This window comes from Pelodiscus sinensis, chromosome 3 (genome assembly GCF_049634645.1).
Source record: "Pelodiscus sinensis isolate JC-2024 chromosome 3, ASM4963464v1, whole genome shotgun sequence".
Classification (NCBI taxonomy): domain Eukaryota; kingdom Metazoa; phylum Chordata; order Testudines; family Trionychidae; genus Pelodiscus; species Pelodiscus sinensis.
This window is the reverse complement of record NC_134713.1, coordinates 155,925,188-155,942,257: the sequence shown is the minus strand read 5'-3', so window position 1 is coordinate 155,942,257 and position 17,070 is coordinate 155,925,188. Positions and strand designations below refer to the sequence as shown.

The 17,070-nt window shown below is 42.5% G+C and overlaps 1 protein-coding gene across 4 annotated transcripts in view; it reads right to left on the bottom strand.

Annotated features, from left to right (window-relative positions):
- DNAH14 (dynein axonemal heavy chain 14) overlaps nucleotides 1-17,070 on the bottom strand; it is a 599,282-nt gene that overhangs the window by 520,294 nt on the left and 61,918 nt on the right. For all 4 annotated transcript variants that reach the window (XM_075925276.1, XM_075925277.1, XM_075925279.1 and 1 more), the window contains 2 exons: nucleotides 7,152-7,285; nucleotides 5,884-6,048 (listed from right to left, as the gene is read on the bottom strand). In XM_075925276.1, the coding sequence (XP_075781391.1) occupies nucleotides 5,884-6,048; nucleotides 7,152-7,285 (299 nt within the window). The remainder of the gene's footprint in view (nucleotides 1-5,883; nucleotides 6,049-7,151; nucleotides 7,286-17,070) is intronic.

Here is a 17,070-nt window from a genome sequence, read left to right as displayed (position 1 = left end):
GGAAAAGTGTCCAGTTGTGGAGAAATGCATCTCCCAGGGAGCGTTGACCTAATCCTACTCTGGAGCAGTAGTGGCAGCATTTGCTGTTGGTGGCAAAGAGGTTTATGAGTGATGTCCCCCATCAGCGAAATAGGGATCAGAGGACTGCGCAGTGAAGTTCCTACTCATGATCTGGTGTGAAATTCCTGCTGAGGGAATCCGCCACAGTGTTGGTGACGCCAGGTAAGTAGGATGCCACAAGAGTGGTGCCATTGGTGATGCACCAGTCCCACAGTCTGGTTGCTCCTGTGCATAGAGATAGGGAGCATGTGCCTCTTTGGTGGTTTATCTAGTACAAAGTTGCTACAATGTGTGTAAGAATCTTCACTGTAGTGTTGTGCATGCAATCATGAAAATATTTGCAAGCATTGGCAACTGCCCTTAATTCTAGAAGTTTTATATGAAGTAATGCCTCCTGGGGTGACCATCGCCCCTGAATGGATGTGGTACCCATATGTGCCCTCCAGCCGATGAGGGAGGCATCGGTAGTAATATGGTGTACTGGTTGCAGCTGGTAAAAGGGGACTTCTGAGAAGATGTTCTTTTCTCTGGTCCACCACTCGAGAGAGGTTCTGACTCGCATCAGTCGTGTCACTGATCTGTGTACATCGTGTTTCTGAAAGTTGTAAACTGTTTGTAGTTAGTGTTGGAGAGTATGGAAATGCAGTCTGGCATGAGGAACCACATACGTCATGGCTGCCACATGGCTCATCAACTTGAGGCATGTAATAATCTGAACTGTGGGTTCGTAAAGAAGAGTATTAACTTATGCATTGCCTGAAACCTGTAAAGGGGCAAATAAACCTTTGCAGTAGCAGCATCGAGGTGGGCTCTGATGAATTCCAACTCTTGAGTGGGTTGGAATGTTGACTTTTGTTCGTTGATGAGGATTCCCAGCATTTGAAGTGTTTGTATGGTGATGCCCAACATCCATGAAACCTCTGCTGATGATCAGCCCTTTATGAGACAGTCGTCGAAATAAGGGAATATTATCACCCCTTTCCTTCGCAAATGAGCAGTGACTACTGCCAGTGTTTTTGTAAACACCCTGGGAGCAGTAGGACTCAGAATTGGAAGTGATCTGCGCCAATTGTAAATCAGAGAAATCTCCTGTGTGCAGGATGGATGGTGACATGAAAATATGCATCTTGGAGGTCAAAGGCAGCAAATCAGTGGTCTAGATCCAAGGCAGGTATTATGGACGCTAAGATTACCATCCCGAATTTTTGTTTTCGGACATATTTGTTTAGTTTTCTGAGATCCAATATGGGTCTCCATCCTCCCGTCTTCTTTTGTACAAGGTGTGGCAGGGTAAATCTCCCTCCTGAGACCCTGACCACTGTTCTGTCCACTCTCTCACCCTTTGGAGGCTGCAGCAGAGCCATCACCTGCAGAGTTTTTGTCCCTGGGCCTTCCTGTCCCTTAGCATAAAGGAGGGTGTATTGGGCTGAAGCCCTGGGCCAGTCACAGCTGACCAGGAAGCCCTCTTCTTGCCCCAGGAGATGGGGGTAAGGGAGCCCTCCAACACTCCCTGCTCGACTCCTCACCTCCCCCTGTAGCCTTTAGCAAGGCTGGTGGTTCCGTCTGCTCCTCCACTCTGAATCTACTTAACATTGGGTTGTTTACTCCTCTCCATGCTCCTCTCTCTCCCTCCCTCCCCCACAGGGAGGGTTTTTAAAGAGGCCCTGTGGCAGCTTCAATCAGCTTCACCTGACCCTTAATTGATTTGCAGCCACCCTATCTCAGCTGCCCCTAATTAGCCAGGATTGCTGCTGTTCCCTCTGCCAGAGTGGCCTCTTTCCCCTTCTACCAAGTCCTTTAACCTGCTCTGTCACATAGGAAATAATGAGAGTAAAATCCTCTCCCTCTGAACTCTTGCGGCGCACTCTCAACTGCACCTATAGAAAGGAGGTGGTTGCCTTAGATGGGTAGCAAGGTTTCATGAGAGGGGTCCCTGAAGAGAGACAGAGTTGGAGGAGTTGGGGGGGGGAGAGAAAGGGATCATATATCCGTGTTATATTATTTCCAATACCCACTTGTCGGTAGTAACGGCAGCCCAGTGTTGGTAGAATGGGCACAGGCAGTGATGGAACAAGTGGGTGGGACACTTGGATGGACAAGTGTGTGCTACTGTTTGCGTGCCCTTGACAGAGGAGTCAACTTGCTGTTTATTATTAGGCTGACCCTGGGGACGGTTGGTTTGATTTCGATGCCTGGGGTCTCTGACGTGAGCATGATTGATCGAAGGTACGCTGGGGTTGATGCCACTGATGTCTACTGTGTTGTAGTCATATCTTCACTGGAAGGGGGTGTACTGCCTTCTCCTGAACGGTGGGGTATATATTCCCAAGGTACGCAGTATCGTTCTAGAGTCTTTGCTGGAGTGGAAGACAGTGTTTGTATTTTCCACGAATAGTTTATCTTTATCAAAGGGTAAATTCTCTACTTTGTTTTATAGGTCTTTAGGAACTCCAGCAGACTGAAGATAAGATGCCCATCTCATCGCTATGACAGTAGCTATTGTCCTTGCTGCTGTATCTGCGATGTCCATTGCTATTTGCAAGCCAGCTCTACAGGGGGCGTATCCCTCTTGTACAACCACCTTTAAGGTAGGTCTCTTGGATGCAGGGGGCGTCTCCATTAACATTGTTAATTTAGTGTAATTGTCAAAATTGTGGTTTGACAGATGCGCTAAATAATTTGCTATTCTAAGAAGGAGTGTGGATGATGTGTAAACTTTCCTGCCAAATAAATCCAGTCTTTTGGTATCTTTGTCCACTGTGTAGTTCCTATAATGTGGCATTTTTGCTCTTTGTTGTACAAAGGAACACTACCAAGGAATTTGGCTGAGGGTGACTGAATAAAAACTCAGACCCCATTGGGTGGCACAAAATACTTTTTATCCACCCTCTTGTTGGTAGGTAAGGCAGCTGCCAGAGTTTGCCAAATCTCATCTGCTACTTCCAGTATAGCTTCATCAAGTGGAATGGCTAGTTTTGAAGAATGAGAAGTTTGCAGACTCTTAAGGAGACAATGAGCTTCCCCTAAGGAGAGTAAACAGATGGAATGTCCATCTGAGGCTGGCATGGTCTCATGACACATCTCACACTTTTTAAAACCTGGGGAACCAGGCATTTTAGAATCGTTCGTTGATCTGGTTCTTCTTTTTTTTTTTAGGGATATGAACTATACACACACAGGGAATAGATATGAATGTATATTAACAATGGAAAGGGGAAAAGGGTAGTAATCTGAGGAGAAATATGTATAACTATATTATTCTCTTTTTTTTAACTAGAACAAGTTGAGAACTATTAAGAATTAAATATGGAGGAAGAAAAAGAACAACTGTACAAAATAACGAAACTAGAATTATCTCACGACATAACTCAGGGAGAGCGGTTCACTCCATCTGCAATCTGAGGGAGGTTGAGAGAAACTGGCAGGATCCAGATTGCACGGGTGTACAAAAGAGCGCGAATGCCGTGGGACGCTCCACACATGTGCAATTGGGCTGACTACCACTGGAAAAATCTCCAATCTGCGGCACCGGGGCAAGCCCAGCACCTACAGTGGAGCACCCATGGGGACATCACTCAAAGAAAAACACCTTATTCCTTTCACTAAGAGCTTCAACTACCAAAAAGTTAGGGATGGTACGGGAGAAAAGATACTCTGAATCCATGCCCAATAGATAGTACTTCAAATCAAATCTGTATGTGGCTGGAATGGTCCCCAGTGTTACTCATGTCAAACAAGCTGGTGGCAGTAAAGCACCACTAACAACCAAGGCAATCTTGCTCAGAGGGGAGATGTGCAAAATATCCATCGGGGGTGCTATTATTTCCTACTGGGGATCCACATGGCTTCTGTGATTCTTCTCCTTAATTTTTGTAAGGCCTTGAGCCATCCACAGAGGACGGAGGAGTAGACATAATCCTCTTGCTGGAGGGGAAGATGACGTGTTATATGAAGGTGTTTTAACTCCTGCTTCCCTAGAGAAATTTCACATGGGAAGAGAATCCTGAGGTGCCAATGACTATGGATCTTGGTAAGTTCTCTTGCATGAGGGCACCTTATGGCCACCATAAGGAGTACATGGGGTGAAAAAAGACTAATGCTGTAAGGCATAAGGGAAAGGAGTAGTGCACTAATGACATTCCTGTCAAGATTCACTGGTTTCCTGGAACCTTTCATTGAGAAATTCCTCAGAAGAGGAAGGTTGAATGGGAAGATGGTGTAACCTGGATGGAATATCTGAGGCAATATCTCTTATGTCCAGTGAAAGAGCCATAGATGTCAAGGATCAAGTCAGGACAAATGGCAGATCTACCACCCTGTATATTCTTGTACCAAAGAAAGAGAATGTGTAGGGCACAGACAGATATATACTGTTGACAAGAACCTCTCATTGAAAGAAAAAGGACATGCATACACCTAAAGTGGAGCACATATAGGGACAGCTTAATCTATTAGTAAACCTGCAAGTTTGTCAGAGAGGGCACAGATTCCTTGACTTTCCTCTGGGCCAGTTACATTGGCTGCTGCTGTGGCAGTCTTAGGCTACCATGCACCTCTCTCCAAGTAGTAGCAGGAATTTGGGTATGAAAGGGGCCAGGAAGTTGGGGTGGGATAGGGTGAGATGGGTCTGAGCAGTGCTTACTTCAGGGGGCTCCCCAGAAGCAGTGACACACTTCAGTTCCCACTGGCCATAGTTCTAGCCAATGGGAGCTGCAGACCTGGTGCTCGGGGTGGAGGAAAAGTGCAGCGCACCTGACCACACCTCTACCTAGGAGCTGAGCAAGGGGAATGTTGTAGCTTCCAGAGAGACTTGGTGCCAAGTAAGGAGCCTGCCAGTCCTGCCAACCTACATCACCAGCATCCAAGTGGGTCCTTGAGCACACACACCTGCCTGCCACCACCCCATCACCCATCACCCTCTTGGGCCATGCCCCCACATAATATTTAATCAATGGAATATAGAAGAAGTCATGTATAGGTCACGGGGTGTGAATTTTTGTTTATTGTCCATGACTCATGCATGACTTTTACTAAAAATACTTATGACTAAAATGTAGTTGTACCTATTAGGTCATTCAGTTTAATCTTTCCAAACTACAAGATTCCAGTATTTGTGCTACAGGAAACCTTTCAAGCTAATGGAGAACAACCCAGGTTTCCCCACAAGTTCAGCACTATGGAAATAGACTCATCAATTATTGAAGTGTTCTTTTTCTTATAGGGTTTAGCCAAACATGGACGGATATCTAACTGAACACACGGCAATGGGCTCCCCTCTTTATTTCCAGCAGTAAGTCACACTAAAAGGCTACTAAAAATATATTCAGTGAGATTTTTTTTAAATGCTCAGTGTTTGCTTAATTCTGCTTCCACCGAAATCAATGGGAGCTTTATCACACACTTCAAGGGGAGCAGATACAGGCAAATGCTGATCAATTTTGAAAAATTCATCCTAAACACTGCCTCAATACTACTTTTTCATGTAAGTGTAATGTGAAGCCCTTCAATGGGTTGACACAACAGCATGGACCAAACCCCAGAACACTATCTAAAAGCAGAAGTCTCTTCTGCCTGAGAAAAATGACCCAGCTCTGTTAACTTGCAGCCAATAGCAAATCCATCAATCTCTATGAGTGGCCAAGTCATTGGAGACTTCCTAGTGCCACAAAGTGTGATTTACATACACAAATACTGTAATTGCCAATAGGATGTTGTCAGATCAAAAATGGGAGGCAAAGTGGACACATGCTACAGAAAAGTTTGAGAAATCCAGAGTTACAAATACTGCTATGAATGTAAATTCTGAAATTATTATATAGGTACCTTGGACACAAATGAAGCAGTAACAGTCCAATATTCTTTATTATGTCTAGCCGTATTTGCAGAGACAACTTGAAGATCATACGGATTATAGGGAGCCTTAGGGTTGTTCCTGTTTCTCCGGAGACAATATACATATTCTCCACTATCTTTCAGTATTAAAGGTCTCTGTTAGCAAAGGACACATACAATTACTGCACCATTTATTTTTCATAATTACAAACTGATTATGTAGCTTACCATACCTAGAGAAATTCAAACAGACTGACTAAAAATAGAATGGTAAATAACGGCATCAGAATTAGCTGGAAAATAACATATTATTGCATCACATCCAATTATTCTTCTATTCCATCACAAGAGAATTTTAAATGTTCACAGATTCCAAAGCCAGGGACCATTTTGAAAGTCTAACTTATGTTCCTGTATAACACAGGCCATAGAAGTTCCTCAAAATATTTTTTAGAGGACAGCTTTCAGAAAAACATCCAATCTTGATTTTAAAATTGTCAATGATGGAGAATCCAATACAGTTCTCAGAAGATTGTACCAATGGGTAATTACTAACACTGTTAAAAATTTACACTTTATTTCCTCGTCACATATGTCAAGATTCAACTTCCAACCACTGGATCATGTTTTATCTTTTTCTGCAAGATTGAACAGCCTATTTTCAAATATTTGTTCCCCATGTAGATACTGATATATTGTATTAAAGTCACCTCTTACTCTTCTCTTTGCAAAGCTAAGTAGATTAAGCTCCTTGAGTCTAGCACCATAAGAAAGTTTACTAAGCCTATAATAATTTTCATGGCTCCTCTCTGAAACCTCTCCAATTTACCAACAACCTTCTTGAATAGTAAGAACCTCAACCAGACATAGTATGTTTAACAACTATTAACAACTAGATAAGAACAATTAACTGTGAAACTTTAACTAACTGAATGAAAAGAGAAAACTGCTAAAAGGCGCTTGCAGAGCAAGAGCAAAAACATGTTTCAATAACTGTCACAAGCACTAAGAAGGAACTGAGGTGGTGGAGGGCCAGCAGGGGAATATATTAGCCAATATAGTGGTGCCACTTCAAGGGGCTCCCCTGCTGGCCCAACAGGTACTGCTAAGGAAAAAACTTCCAATGACATATGCATGCAGGGTGCATACACCTACATGGAATGGACATAAGCAATCACTTGAAGAACTATTTTAACCAAATTATATTCAATCCTCATTCACACAAGGCAAAATTCAATAGAAAAATAAAGAAAAATTACCTCTAGCGCAATCTTCTGAATTTTAGTTGCCTTCATCTCTTCAGCTCTGAATCCATGTGGTGGTAATATGGTTTGCCAGCCAAGTTTGCCCCTCAGCCTCAAAATATGCTTAATCACATCATCATCAATTGGTTCTGGTGTTTAAAGAATGAAAATATCAATTTTTAAGACATACCCAAGCAAAGTACATATTTCAAATTAATGTGTAGCTTTTCATTGTCTTGGTCAACCTGTTACTCAGTGTTTAGTTATTATTCTCAAAGCTGAATAAACTAATGTTAATATATAGCCCATGAAAGTTAAGAAAGACTAAATTTACTGTCATTGTGGTGCTCAGCTCAGCTGACACTACCTGGGGTAGTGAAAGGAAATTGCAATTGAGACTTGAGCAGTGCAGAAAGACTTAGAAAAAAAACAACCTGCCTCCTCACTCCCTTCTTCTCAATGGATATGAGCCCACTTTGTGGGGAGTTAGTCTTCCTTCCTGTTGACTAGGACAAGCCAACCTCAGCTCCACCCCAGTCTAAGCATCATTAGAAGGGCAAAAAGGTCAGAGCTCAGGCTCATCTATTTCCACATATAAGACAACAGCTGCCATCTTTAACTCCAGTGTAGAGCCTACAGAAGTAAAACAAAGGTGGGGAAAGAAGAAAAAGAAGATAGAGGAGGAGTGCTGAAGTCCACATTTTCCTATTCTGACTATACTTTTGTTTTTTAATTCCCATGGTGAAAATACCAGAGGTGCCCCAAGAACAGTATGGCTTATTCCTGCCAGGCCGCCAGCCTGGAAGAGGTGAGGATCCAAGTGGGAAGAGGTTTCTTAGGCTATGTCCACACTGTAATAAACACAGTTCTGTGGGACTAAAGCACACAGGCTTGGTATCTGTAAGCTCATGCTTGACAATCTACACTCAATATTCACCCTAAGCTTTCTAAATAAGGACTTCACAATTGTGTCTTCATAATGCACTATGCAGACCTGAGACAAACAGATGATCCTATGTTGCCAAGTGACTATCTTTGTTGTCGTCACTCTAGTCCCTTGTTTGTGGTGCATTGTGGGAAAGCTTGATTATTTATCCCATCGTACTTGATAGGAATTTGACACAGCCCACTAACACATCCAACTGAAATGACTTTTGAGTCTGCATTCTCTTTGACAATGAGAGCCAGCCACATAGGAGGAGTTACTATTTGAAGAACTTGTTCTACTTGCAGTTTCACTATTGTGTCAGGAAATGAGCAGAGCATCTATGAGATGCTGGTGAACATTTTGGCAGCATTTTCTGAGCAACCAAAGGCATCTAACCAACCGAAAGTTAAGGAAGAGGCAGCAGACTACAACTGCCTGATGCTGCTCACAACTCACAGGATAGCTGCTGATGCCTCTACGCAAACTGGTGCTTCTGGAGCAGGGCTACAAGCACAAACTGTTGAAATCACATTAGGGATAGCAACTAGTAAGCATGAGGCTTACCTCTATGCTTACTAGTTAACTGGCACTTGATAGTGAACTCTGGCAGTAGTCAGCTGTGCCAGGCTAGAGCAGCCCCAGACAGACTAGGCAGCAGGACTCCTAATGCATCAGGACCCCATGGTAGGATCCTGCAGTGGGGCTGGGTGGCAAGCTTAGCAGTAGGACTTGAGTCAAGATGGCTAACTGACTAAGCATTATCAAATGCAAGAAGTATGGGTAATAAGCAGGAAGAACTGGAATTGCTAACAAATACATACAACTATGATATCATTGGTATTACAGAAACCTGGTGGGATGGGACGCATGATTGGAATGTTGGTATGGAAGGGTACGGCTTGCTCAGGAAGGACAGACAGGGAAAAAAGGGAGGAGGGGTTGCCTTGTATATTAAAAATGTACACAATTGGACTGAAGTGGATATGAACGTAGGAGATAGCTGTGTAGAGAGTCTCTGGGTTAAGCTAAAAGGGGTAAAAAATGAGGGTGATGTCATGCTAGGAGTCTACTACAGGCCACCTAGCCAGTGGAAGAGGTGGATGAGGCCTTTTTTAAACAATTAACAAAACTATCCAAAGCCCAAGATTTGGTGGTGATGGGGGACTTCAACTATCCAGACATATGTTGGGAAACTAACACAGCGGGGCACAGGCTATCCAATAAGTTTCTGGACTGCATTGGAAGCAACTTTCTGTTTCAGAAAGTTGAAAAAGCTACCAGAGGAGAAGCTGTTCTGGATTTGATTTTAACAAATAGGGAGGAACTAGTTGAGAACTTGAAAGTGGAAGACAGTATGAGGGACAGTGATCATGAAATAATAGAGTTCATGATCTTAAGGAAAGGTAGAAGGGAGACCAGCACAATTGAGGTAATGGATTTCAGGAAGGCAGATTTTGATAAGCTCAGAGAACTTGTAGGTAAGGTCCCATGGGAAGCAAGACTGAAGGGAAAAACAACTGAGGAGAGTTGGAAGTATCTCAAAGGGACGTTGTTAAGGGCCCAAAAGCAAACAATTCCGCTGTGTAGGAAAGATAGAAAATATGGCAAAAGACCAGCTTGGCTTAACAAGGAGATCTTGCATGATCTCAAAATAAAAAAGGAGTCATATAAAAAAATGGAAACTAGGATAAATAACAAAGGATGAATATAGGCAAGCAACACGGGAATGCAGGGGCAAGATTAGAAAGGCAAAGGCACAAAATGAGATCAAACTAGCTACAGGCATTAAGGGAAACAAGAAGACCTTTTATAAATACATTAAAAGCAAGAGGAAGACCAAGGACAGGGTAGGCCCACTGCTCAGTGAGGAGGGAGAAGCAGTAACAGGAAACTTGGAAATGGCGGAGATGCTCAATGACTTCTTTGTTTCGGTCTTCACCGAGAAGTCTGGAGGTGTGCCTAACGTAGTGAATACAAGCAGAGAGAGGGTAAGTTTAGAAGATAGGATACACAAAGAACAAGTTAAAAATCACTTAGGAAAGTTAGATGTCAGCAAGTCACCAGGTCCTGATGAAATGCATCCCAGGATACTCAAGGAGCTGATAGAGGAGGTATCTGAGCCTTTAGCTATGATCTTTGAAAAATCACGGAAGACAGGGGAGATTCCAGAAGACTGGAAAAGGGCAAATATTACGCTCATCTATAAAAAGGGGAATAAGAACAACCCAGGAAACTACAGACCGGTCAGTTTAACGTCTGTCCCAGGGAAGATAATGGAGCAGGTAATTATGGAAATCATATGCAAACGCTTGGAAGGTAATAAAGTGATAGGGAATAGCCAGCATGGGTTTGTGAAAAACAAGTCATGCCAAACTAATCTGATAGCTTTCTTTGATAGGATAACGAGCCTTGTGGATAAAGGAGAAGCGGTGGATGTCATATACCTAGACTTTAGTAAGGCATTTGATATGGTCTCGCATGATATTCTTATTGATAAACTAGGCAAATATAACTTAGATAGGGCCACGATAAGGTGGGTGCATAATTGGCTGGATAACCATAGTCAGAGAGTTGTTGTTAACGGTACTAAATCCTGCTGGAAAGGGATAACAAGTGGAGTTCCGCAAGGGTCTGTTTTGGGAGCCGTACTGTTCAATATCTTCATCAATGATGTAGATATTGGGATAGAGAGTACGCTTATTAAGTTTGCAGATGATACCAAACTGGGTGGGGTTGCGACTTCTTTGGAGGATAGGGACATAATTCAAAATGACCTTAGCAAGTTAGAGAAATGGTCAGAGGTAAACAGGATGAAGTTTAATAAAGAGAAATGCAAAGTGCTCCACTTAGGAAGGAACAATCAGTTCCATACATACAAGATGGGAAGCGACTGTCTAGGAAGGAGCATGGCGGAAAGGGATCTAGGGGTCATAGTGGACCACAAGTTGAATATGAGTCAACAATGTGATGCTGTTGCAAAAAAAGCAAACATGATTCCAGGTTGTATCAACAGGTGTGTTGTAAGCAAAACTCGTGAAGTCATTCTGCCACTCTACTCTGCACTAGTTAGGCCTCAGCTGTGTCCAGTTCTGGGCGCCACATTTCAAGAAAGATGTGGAGAAATTGGAAAGGGTACAGAGAAGAGCGACAAGAATGATTAAAGGTCTAGAGAACATGACCTATGAAGCCAGGCTTCATGAACTGGGCTTGTTTAGTTTGGAAAAGAGAAGATTAAGGGGGGACATGATAGCAGTTTTCATATATCTAAAAGGGTGTCACAAGGAGGAAGGAAAAAATTTGTTCCTCTTGGTTTCTGAGGACAGGACAAGGAGTAATGGGCTTAAAGTGCAGCAAGGGAGGTTTAGATTGGACATTAGGAAAAAATTCCTAACTGTCAGGGTGGTCAAATATTGGAATAAATTGCCAAGGGAGGTGGTGGAATCTCCCTCTCTGGAGATATTTAAGAACAGGTTAGATAGACATCTGTTAGGGATGGTGTAGACGGAGCTTGGTCCTGCCTTGGGGGCGGGGGGCTGGACTCGATGACCTCTCGAGGTCCCTTCCAGTCCTATGATTCTATGATTTAACCAAACAGTCATTTTAACTTCCCTAGATTACATTGCCATGCACCAAATATTTCCTATGAAGAATCAACATTTCTAGACCTCTGTGAGTAGACTATCCTTAATTTCAAGCATCATGACACACACATGAAGACAGTCAGACTGGTCCAGAAGTGGTTTGCTCTAGAAGCTGGCCACTCCTGACATTGCCTTTGATTACCAATTTGATGTTGGCAAGTTGACTGTTGGGGGGAAGGGGGGATGCCCAGATTTCCGAGGCAATCAGGTATGTGATCTTCCCAAAGGTACTGTGCATGAACAATGTCCCTAAGTAGTTGCTGACTTGGAGACAGAGTTCACTAAATGTGCCTTGGATTATGATGGGATTCACATGCCCTTAGTTTGTCCTCTTCAAGAGTATAAAAGTACATAAACTGCAAATTGGCATTACTCCACTGTTACTCAGATTCTTTTCAACCATTGAGGCCAAATTATAAATTCCAGTATGGGTTGCACTGGAAAAGTTTGTGGCATCAGGATTTCCAGCTGATTGAGAGTTTACCTTCCTGGGCAGAATGCTATTCTAACCAAATGATATTGTCATAAATGGAGTAACTTTCCCCACTGTTAAGGCACTCCATGTACCTCTGTTGCCTGAGCCATATCCTGATCTTGGAGGCCCTGAAAATAATCTTTAATTAAAGATTATGTCATCTGATAAAACCTCTAGAAATATGCCTAATCAAAATTGGTAACCCTATCCTCATTGGATGTAGAATGGTAGATGAATGTGTCTGTCAGAAATGTAAGGGTAAAAAAATACAGGTGGTTTCATGGCAGGTGTCAGCCATACACCAATAAATCAGGACGAGGAACTGGATGAGGCATTTCTAGAACAAAAAAATATCCAAAACCCAAGGTTTGGTAGTAATGGGTAATTTTACCTACCCAGATATTTGTTGGAAAAGTAGTATGACAACACAAAATCATTTCCAAATATCTGGAATGTACAGTGGACAACTTTTTGTTTCAGAAAATGGAGGAAGTAACCTGGTGGGACAGTAATTTTAGACTTGATTTTGATCAGAATAGAGTAATTGATAGTGAATATGAAGTTGGAAGTCAAAATTTGGGTGAAATGATCATGAGGTCATAGAATTTTTATTCTATAAAGAGAAAGAGTAAGAATAGAATAAAGAAAATGGATTTCAAAACAGACTATAACTTGGAGAACTGGGAGGTGAGGTCCCATAAGAAGAAAATCCAAGGGACAAAGGAGTTCAGGAGAGTTGGCAGTTTATCAAGGAGAAAGTATTAAAGGCACAAATCAAAACTATCCTGATGCCAAGGAAGGACAGGAAGGGTGTGTCTAAACTACACCCCTCTGCTGACAGAGGGATGTAGATTAGACATGTCGCTATTGCAAATGAAGCAGGGATTTAAATATCCCGTGCTTCATTTGAATAAAAATGGCTGCCGCTTTTTGCCAACGCAGCACTTTGCTGGCAAAAAGCAGAAGTCTAGATGGGGGATCGGTCGACAAGGAAAGTCTTTTCCAACCGATCCTGTAAGCCTAATTGCACAAGGCATAAGGGATCAGTGTCAACCAATCCCCGTCTAGACTGCCGCTTTTTGCTGGCAAAGTGCCGCAGCGGCAAAAAGCAGCATCCATTTTTATTCAAATTAAGCATGGGATATTTAAATCCCTACTTCATTTGCAGTAGCGATGTGCCTAATCTACATTCCTCTGTCGGCAGAGGAGTGTAGTTTAGACACACCAGAAGATGCCAGGACTCCATCAAGAGCCTTTTAATTGACTGGAAATCAAAAAGATATCTTACAAAAAATGAAAACAGACAAATTGCAAAAAGGAAACAAAACAGCATACGCATGTAGAAATAAGAGGAGGGTTTTCAAACATACTAGGATCAAAAAAAGGGAAATACATGTTTACTACTTAATGAAAAAGATCTAACAACTGATTACCTCAAAAGTACTGCAGTATGTAATGCTATAGTTTCTTCCAATCTTCACTAAAAAGGTTAATGGTGGCCAGATAATTCAATACAATTGATATTAACAATGAAGTGCACAAACACAGGCCAAAATAAGATAAGAACAAAGTAAAGATGATTTAGAGAAGATAGGTGTATTGAGGATGCCCAAGAAAAAGAAAGTACAGTACAAAAGTTCTTCAAGATGTGTCCCCCTGTGGATACTCTACTGTAAGTTTCGGGTCATCCCAGTGCTGCAGATCTGAGATTTCAACAGTAGTAGTCTGTTGGGTTGCGCATGCACAGTAGGTGCATCATGGTGTGCCTTACATGCACGGCCCAACCCTCCTGAGTTCCTTCTCTATGCCTGAGTAAATAGATATTCAGGACAAGAGGGGAGGAGGGTGGGTCATGGAGCACCTACAAGGGGACACATCTTGAAAAAACATCATTACTGCACAGGGTAACTTCCTTTTCTTCTTCAAGTGCTATCCCTGGGGATGCTTCACTATAAGTAACTACAAAGCAGTGTCCACAGAGTAGGTGGGTTTTAGAGTCAAAGTTTGGAGAGCTTGATACCTTATAGATGTCATAAGTTTTAATACAATTTATTTAGCCATTTTGAAAGCCTCTGTTTCAAAATCACCTGACCTATGGAGACATCCACTATAGAAATGATCAGCCTAGAAGAACATGTAAATTGTTTTGCTCTGTCTAGGTGAAACGCAATTGCTCACCGTACATTCAAGGAGTGGAGTCAGGCAGCATTGGTGTCAGGATGAGGTTTCTGGGGGAAAACAGGTAAGTATATGGATTAATTGAGGTGGAACTCTGAAACTATCTTTGGTAGAAATTTCAGATGTGGTCTTAGCACAACTTTGTCGTTGTGAAAAATCATAAACGGCAGATCAGCCATGAGGGAGGCCAACTCACTGACCCTTCTGACTGTTGTAATGGCGATCAGGAAGGCAACTTTTATGGAAAGGTGTGAAGGTGCTGCCATGGTCTCAAATGGAGAGCAGGTTAAGGTGTTAAGGACAAGGTTGAGATCCCAAAATGGCACTTTATGAGCTTTATTGGGGGGAGGGGAAACCTTGAGACCCTTGAAGAATTTTTGGTGGTCAGATGAAAAGAAATAAATAGTGTGACCTCAACATTATCATGCTCACTAGAAATAGCTGCTAAGTGGACCTTTATCAATGAATTTGATAAATTTTGTTTCTTCAAGGAGAGAAGATATTCCAAGACAGTGAGCAGCTGTGTTGTACAAGGCTGAAGTGCTCTGTGGGCAGCCCCCTTAGGGAAACAGTGCTATTTCTGCAAATAGATATTCCTTGTACTTTCCTTACAACAGTTCATGATTAGAGTACGAACTTTGTCCAAAGATGTGAGGTCCTATGTAATCACTCTTGGAGGAGCCAAGCCTTGAGATGGAGTTTGTGGACATCGGGATGAAGAATGAGACCCTGAACCTGAGACAGTATGTCTGGCACCCCGGGAAGAGGAATCGGAAGAGCACCTGACAACTGAGATCGGTAAGGAAACCAGGTCTGCCTGAGCCATGTGGGTGCTATCAGCATGACCCTGGCCCTGTCCTGTTTTGTTTTTTGTATGACTTTGTGGAGAAGGGGGAAAGGGCAGGAAGGCATATAACAGACTATGAGACCAGCTGATCATCATGGCATCTCCCATGCAACTCTTGCCTAGTCCCACTCTGGAGCAATATTTGGGGTCCTTTGCATTGTGGAATGTAGTGAATAAATCTATTTCCACAAAGCCCCACTTCTGGAAAATGGAATGTAGGGCTTGGGGATATATCTCCCACTTGTATTTCTGAAAAAATATTCATCTTAATTGATCTACGATGGCATTTTGCTTGCCTGGGAGATATACGGCTCATATGGTGACATGATGGTAAATGCACCAGTACCACAGGGCCACAGCTTCTTTGCATAGATGATATGACTTGACCCCATCTTGGTGGTTTATGTAAAACATGCAAACAGTATTGTCTGTGAGTACGCACACTGACTTGCCCAGAATTGGGGGAAGAAAGTACTTGCATGCTCTCCTTACTGTACAGAGCTCGAGGACACTGAAAATGGGTAACAGCCAACACGGATTTGTAAAGAACAAATCTTCAAGCCAATCTGATCGTTTTCTTTGATAGGATATCAAGCCTTACAGATAAGGGAGAAGCGGTAGGCATAGTATACCTAGACTTTAGTAAGGCATTTGACATAAGTCTAGCATGACTTTATCAATAAACTTATGGAAATACAGCTTAGATGGGGCTACTGTAAGGCGTGTGATAGCTGGCTGGATAACCAGTCTCAGGGTATGTCTATAATAGCTCATTAATTTGAGCTAGGTAGGCAAATCAGGCAACCGGAGTTGCAAATGAAGCCTGGGATTTAAATACCCCAGGCTTTATTTGCATGTTCCCGTCTGGCTGCCATTTTTAAATCCCCCTTAGTTCGAACGAACTGCCCGCAGCTACACACGGCAGTTTAAAGTTAATCCAAACTAAGTCCTTAGTTCGGATTAACTGTTACACCTCATTCCATGAGGAGTTGCCTGATTTGCCTACCTAGCTTGAATTAACAAACTAGTGTGGACATACCCTCAGGGAGTAGTTATTAACTGTCACAATCATGCTGTAAGGGCATAACAAGTGGGGTTCCACAGGGGTCTGTTTGAGACCAGTTCTGTTGAATATCTACATCAACGGCTTAGATGACAGCATAGAGAGTATGATTATTAAATTTGTGGATGATACCAAGCTGGGAGGGGTTGCAAGTGCTTTGGAGGATAGGGTCATAATTCAAAATGATCTGGACAAACTAGAGAACTTGTCTGAGATAAACAAGATCAAGTTTAATAAAGACAAATGCAAAGTACTCCACTTAGGAAGGAACAATCAGTTTCACACACATAGAATGGGAACTGATTGTCTAGGAAGGAATACTGCTGCAAGGGAATTAGGGGTCATAGTGGACCACAAGCTAAATATGAATTAACAGTGTGGTGCTGTTGCAAAAAAAAGCAAACATGCTTCTGGGATGCATTAACAGGAGTGAGAGAGCAAGATACGAGAGGCATAGGTTGGATATTAGGAAATACTTCCTAACTGTTCAGGTGGTTAAACACTGGAACAATCTGCCTAGAGAGGTTGTGGACTTTCCATCTCTGGAGATATTTAAGAGCAGGTTAGACAGACATCTATCAAGGATGATATAGACTGTGCTTGGTCCTGCCCTGAGGGCAGAGAACTGGACTTGATGATCTCTTGTGGTCCCTTCCAGTTCAAGTATTCTATGATTCTAGTATTAAATTTCAGAAAGGAGGACTACACAAAAATGAGCAAGTTCTTTAAACAGAAGTTAAAAGACACACTGCCAAAAGTGATTTCCTCTAAGCTGCATGGATGTTTAAAGACACTATAATAT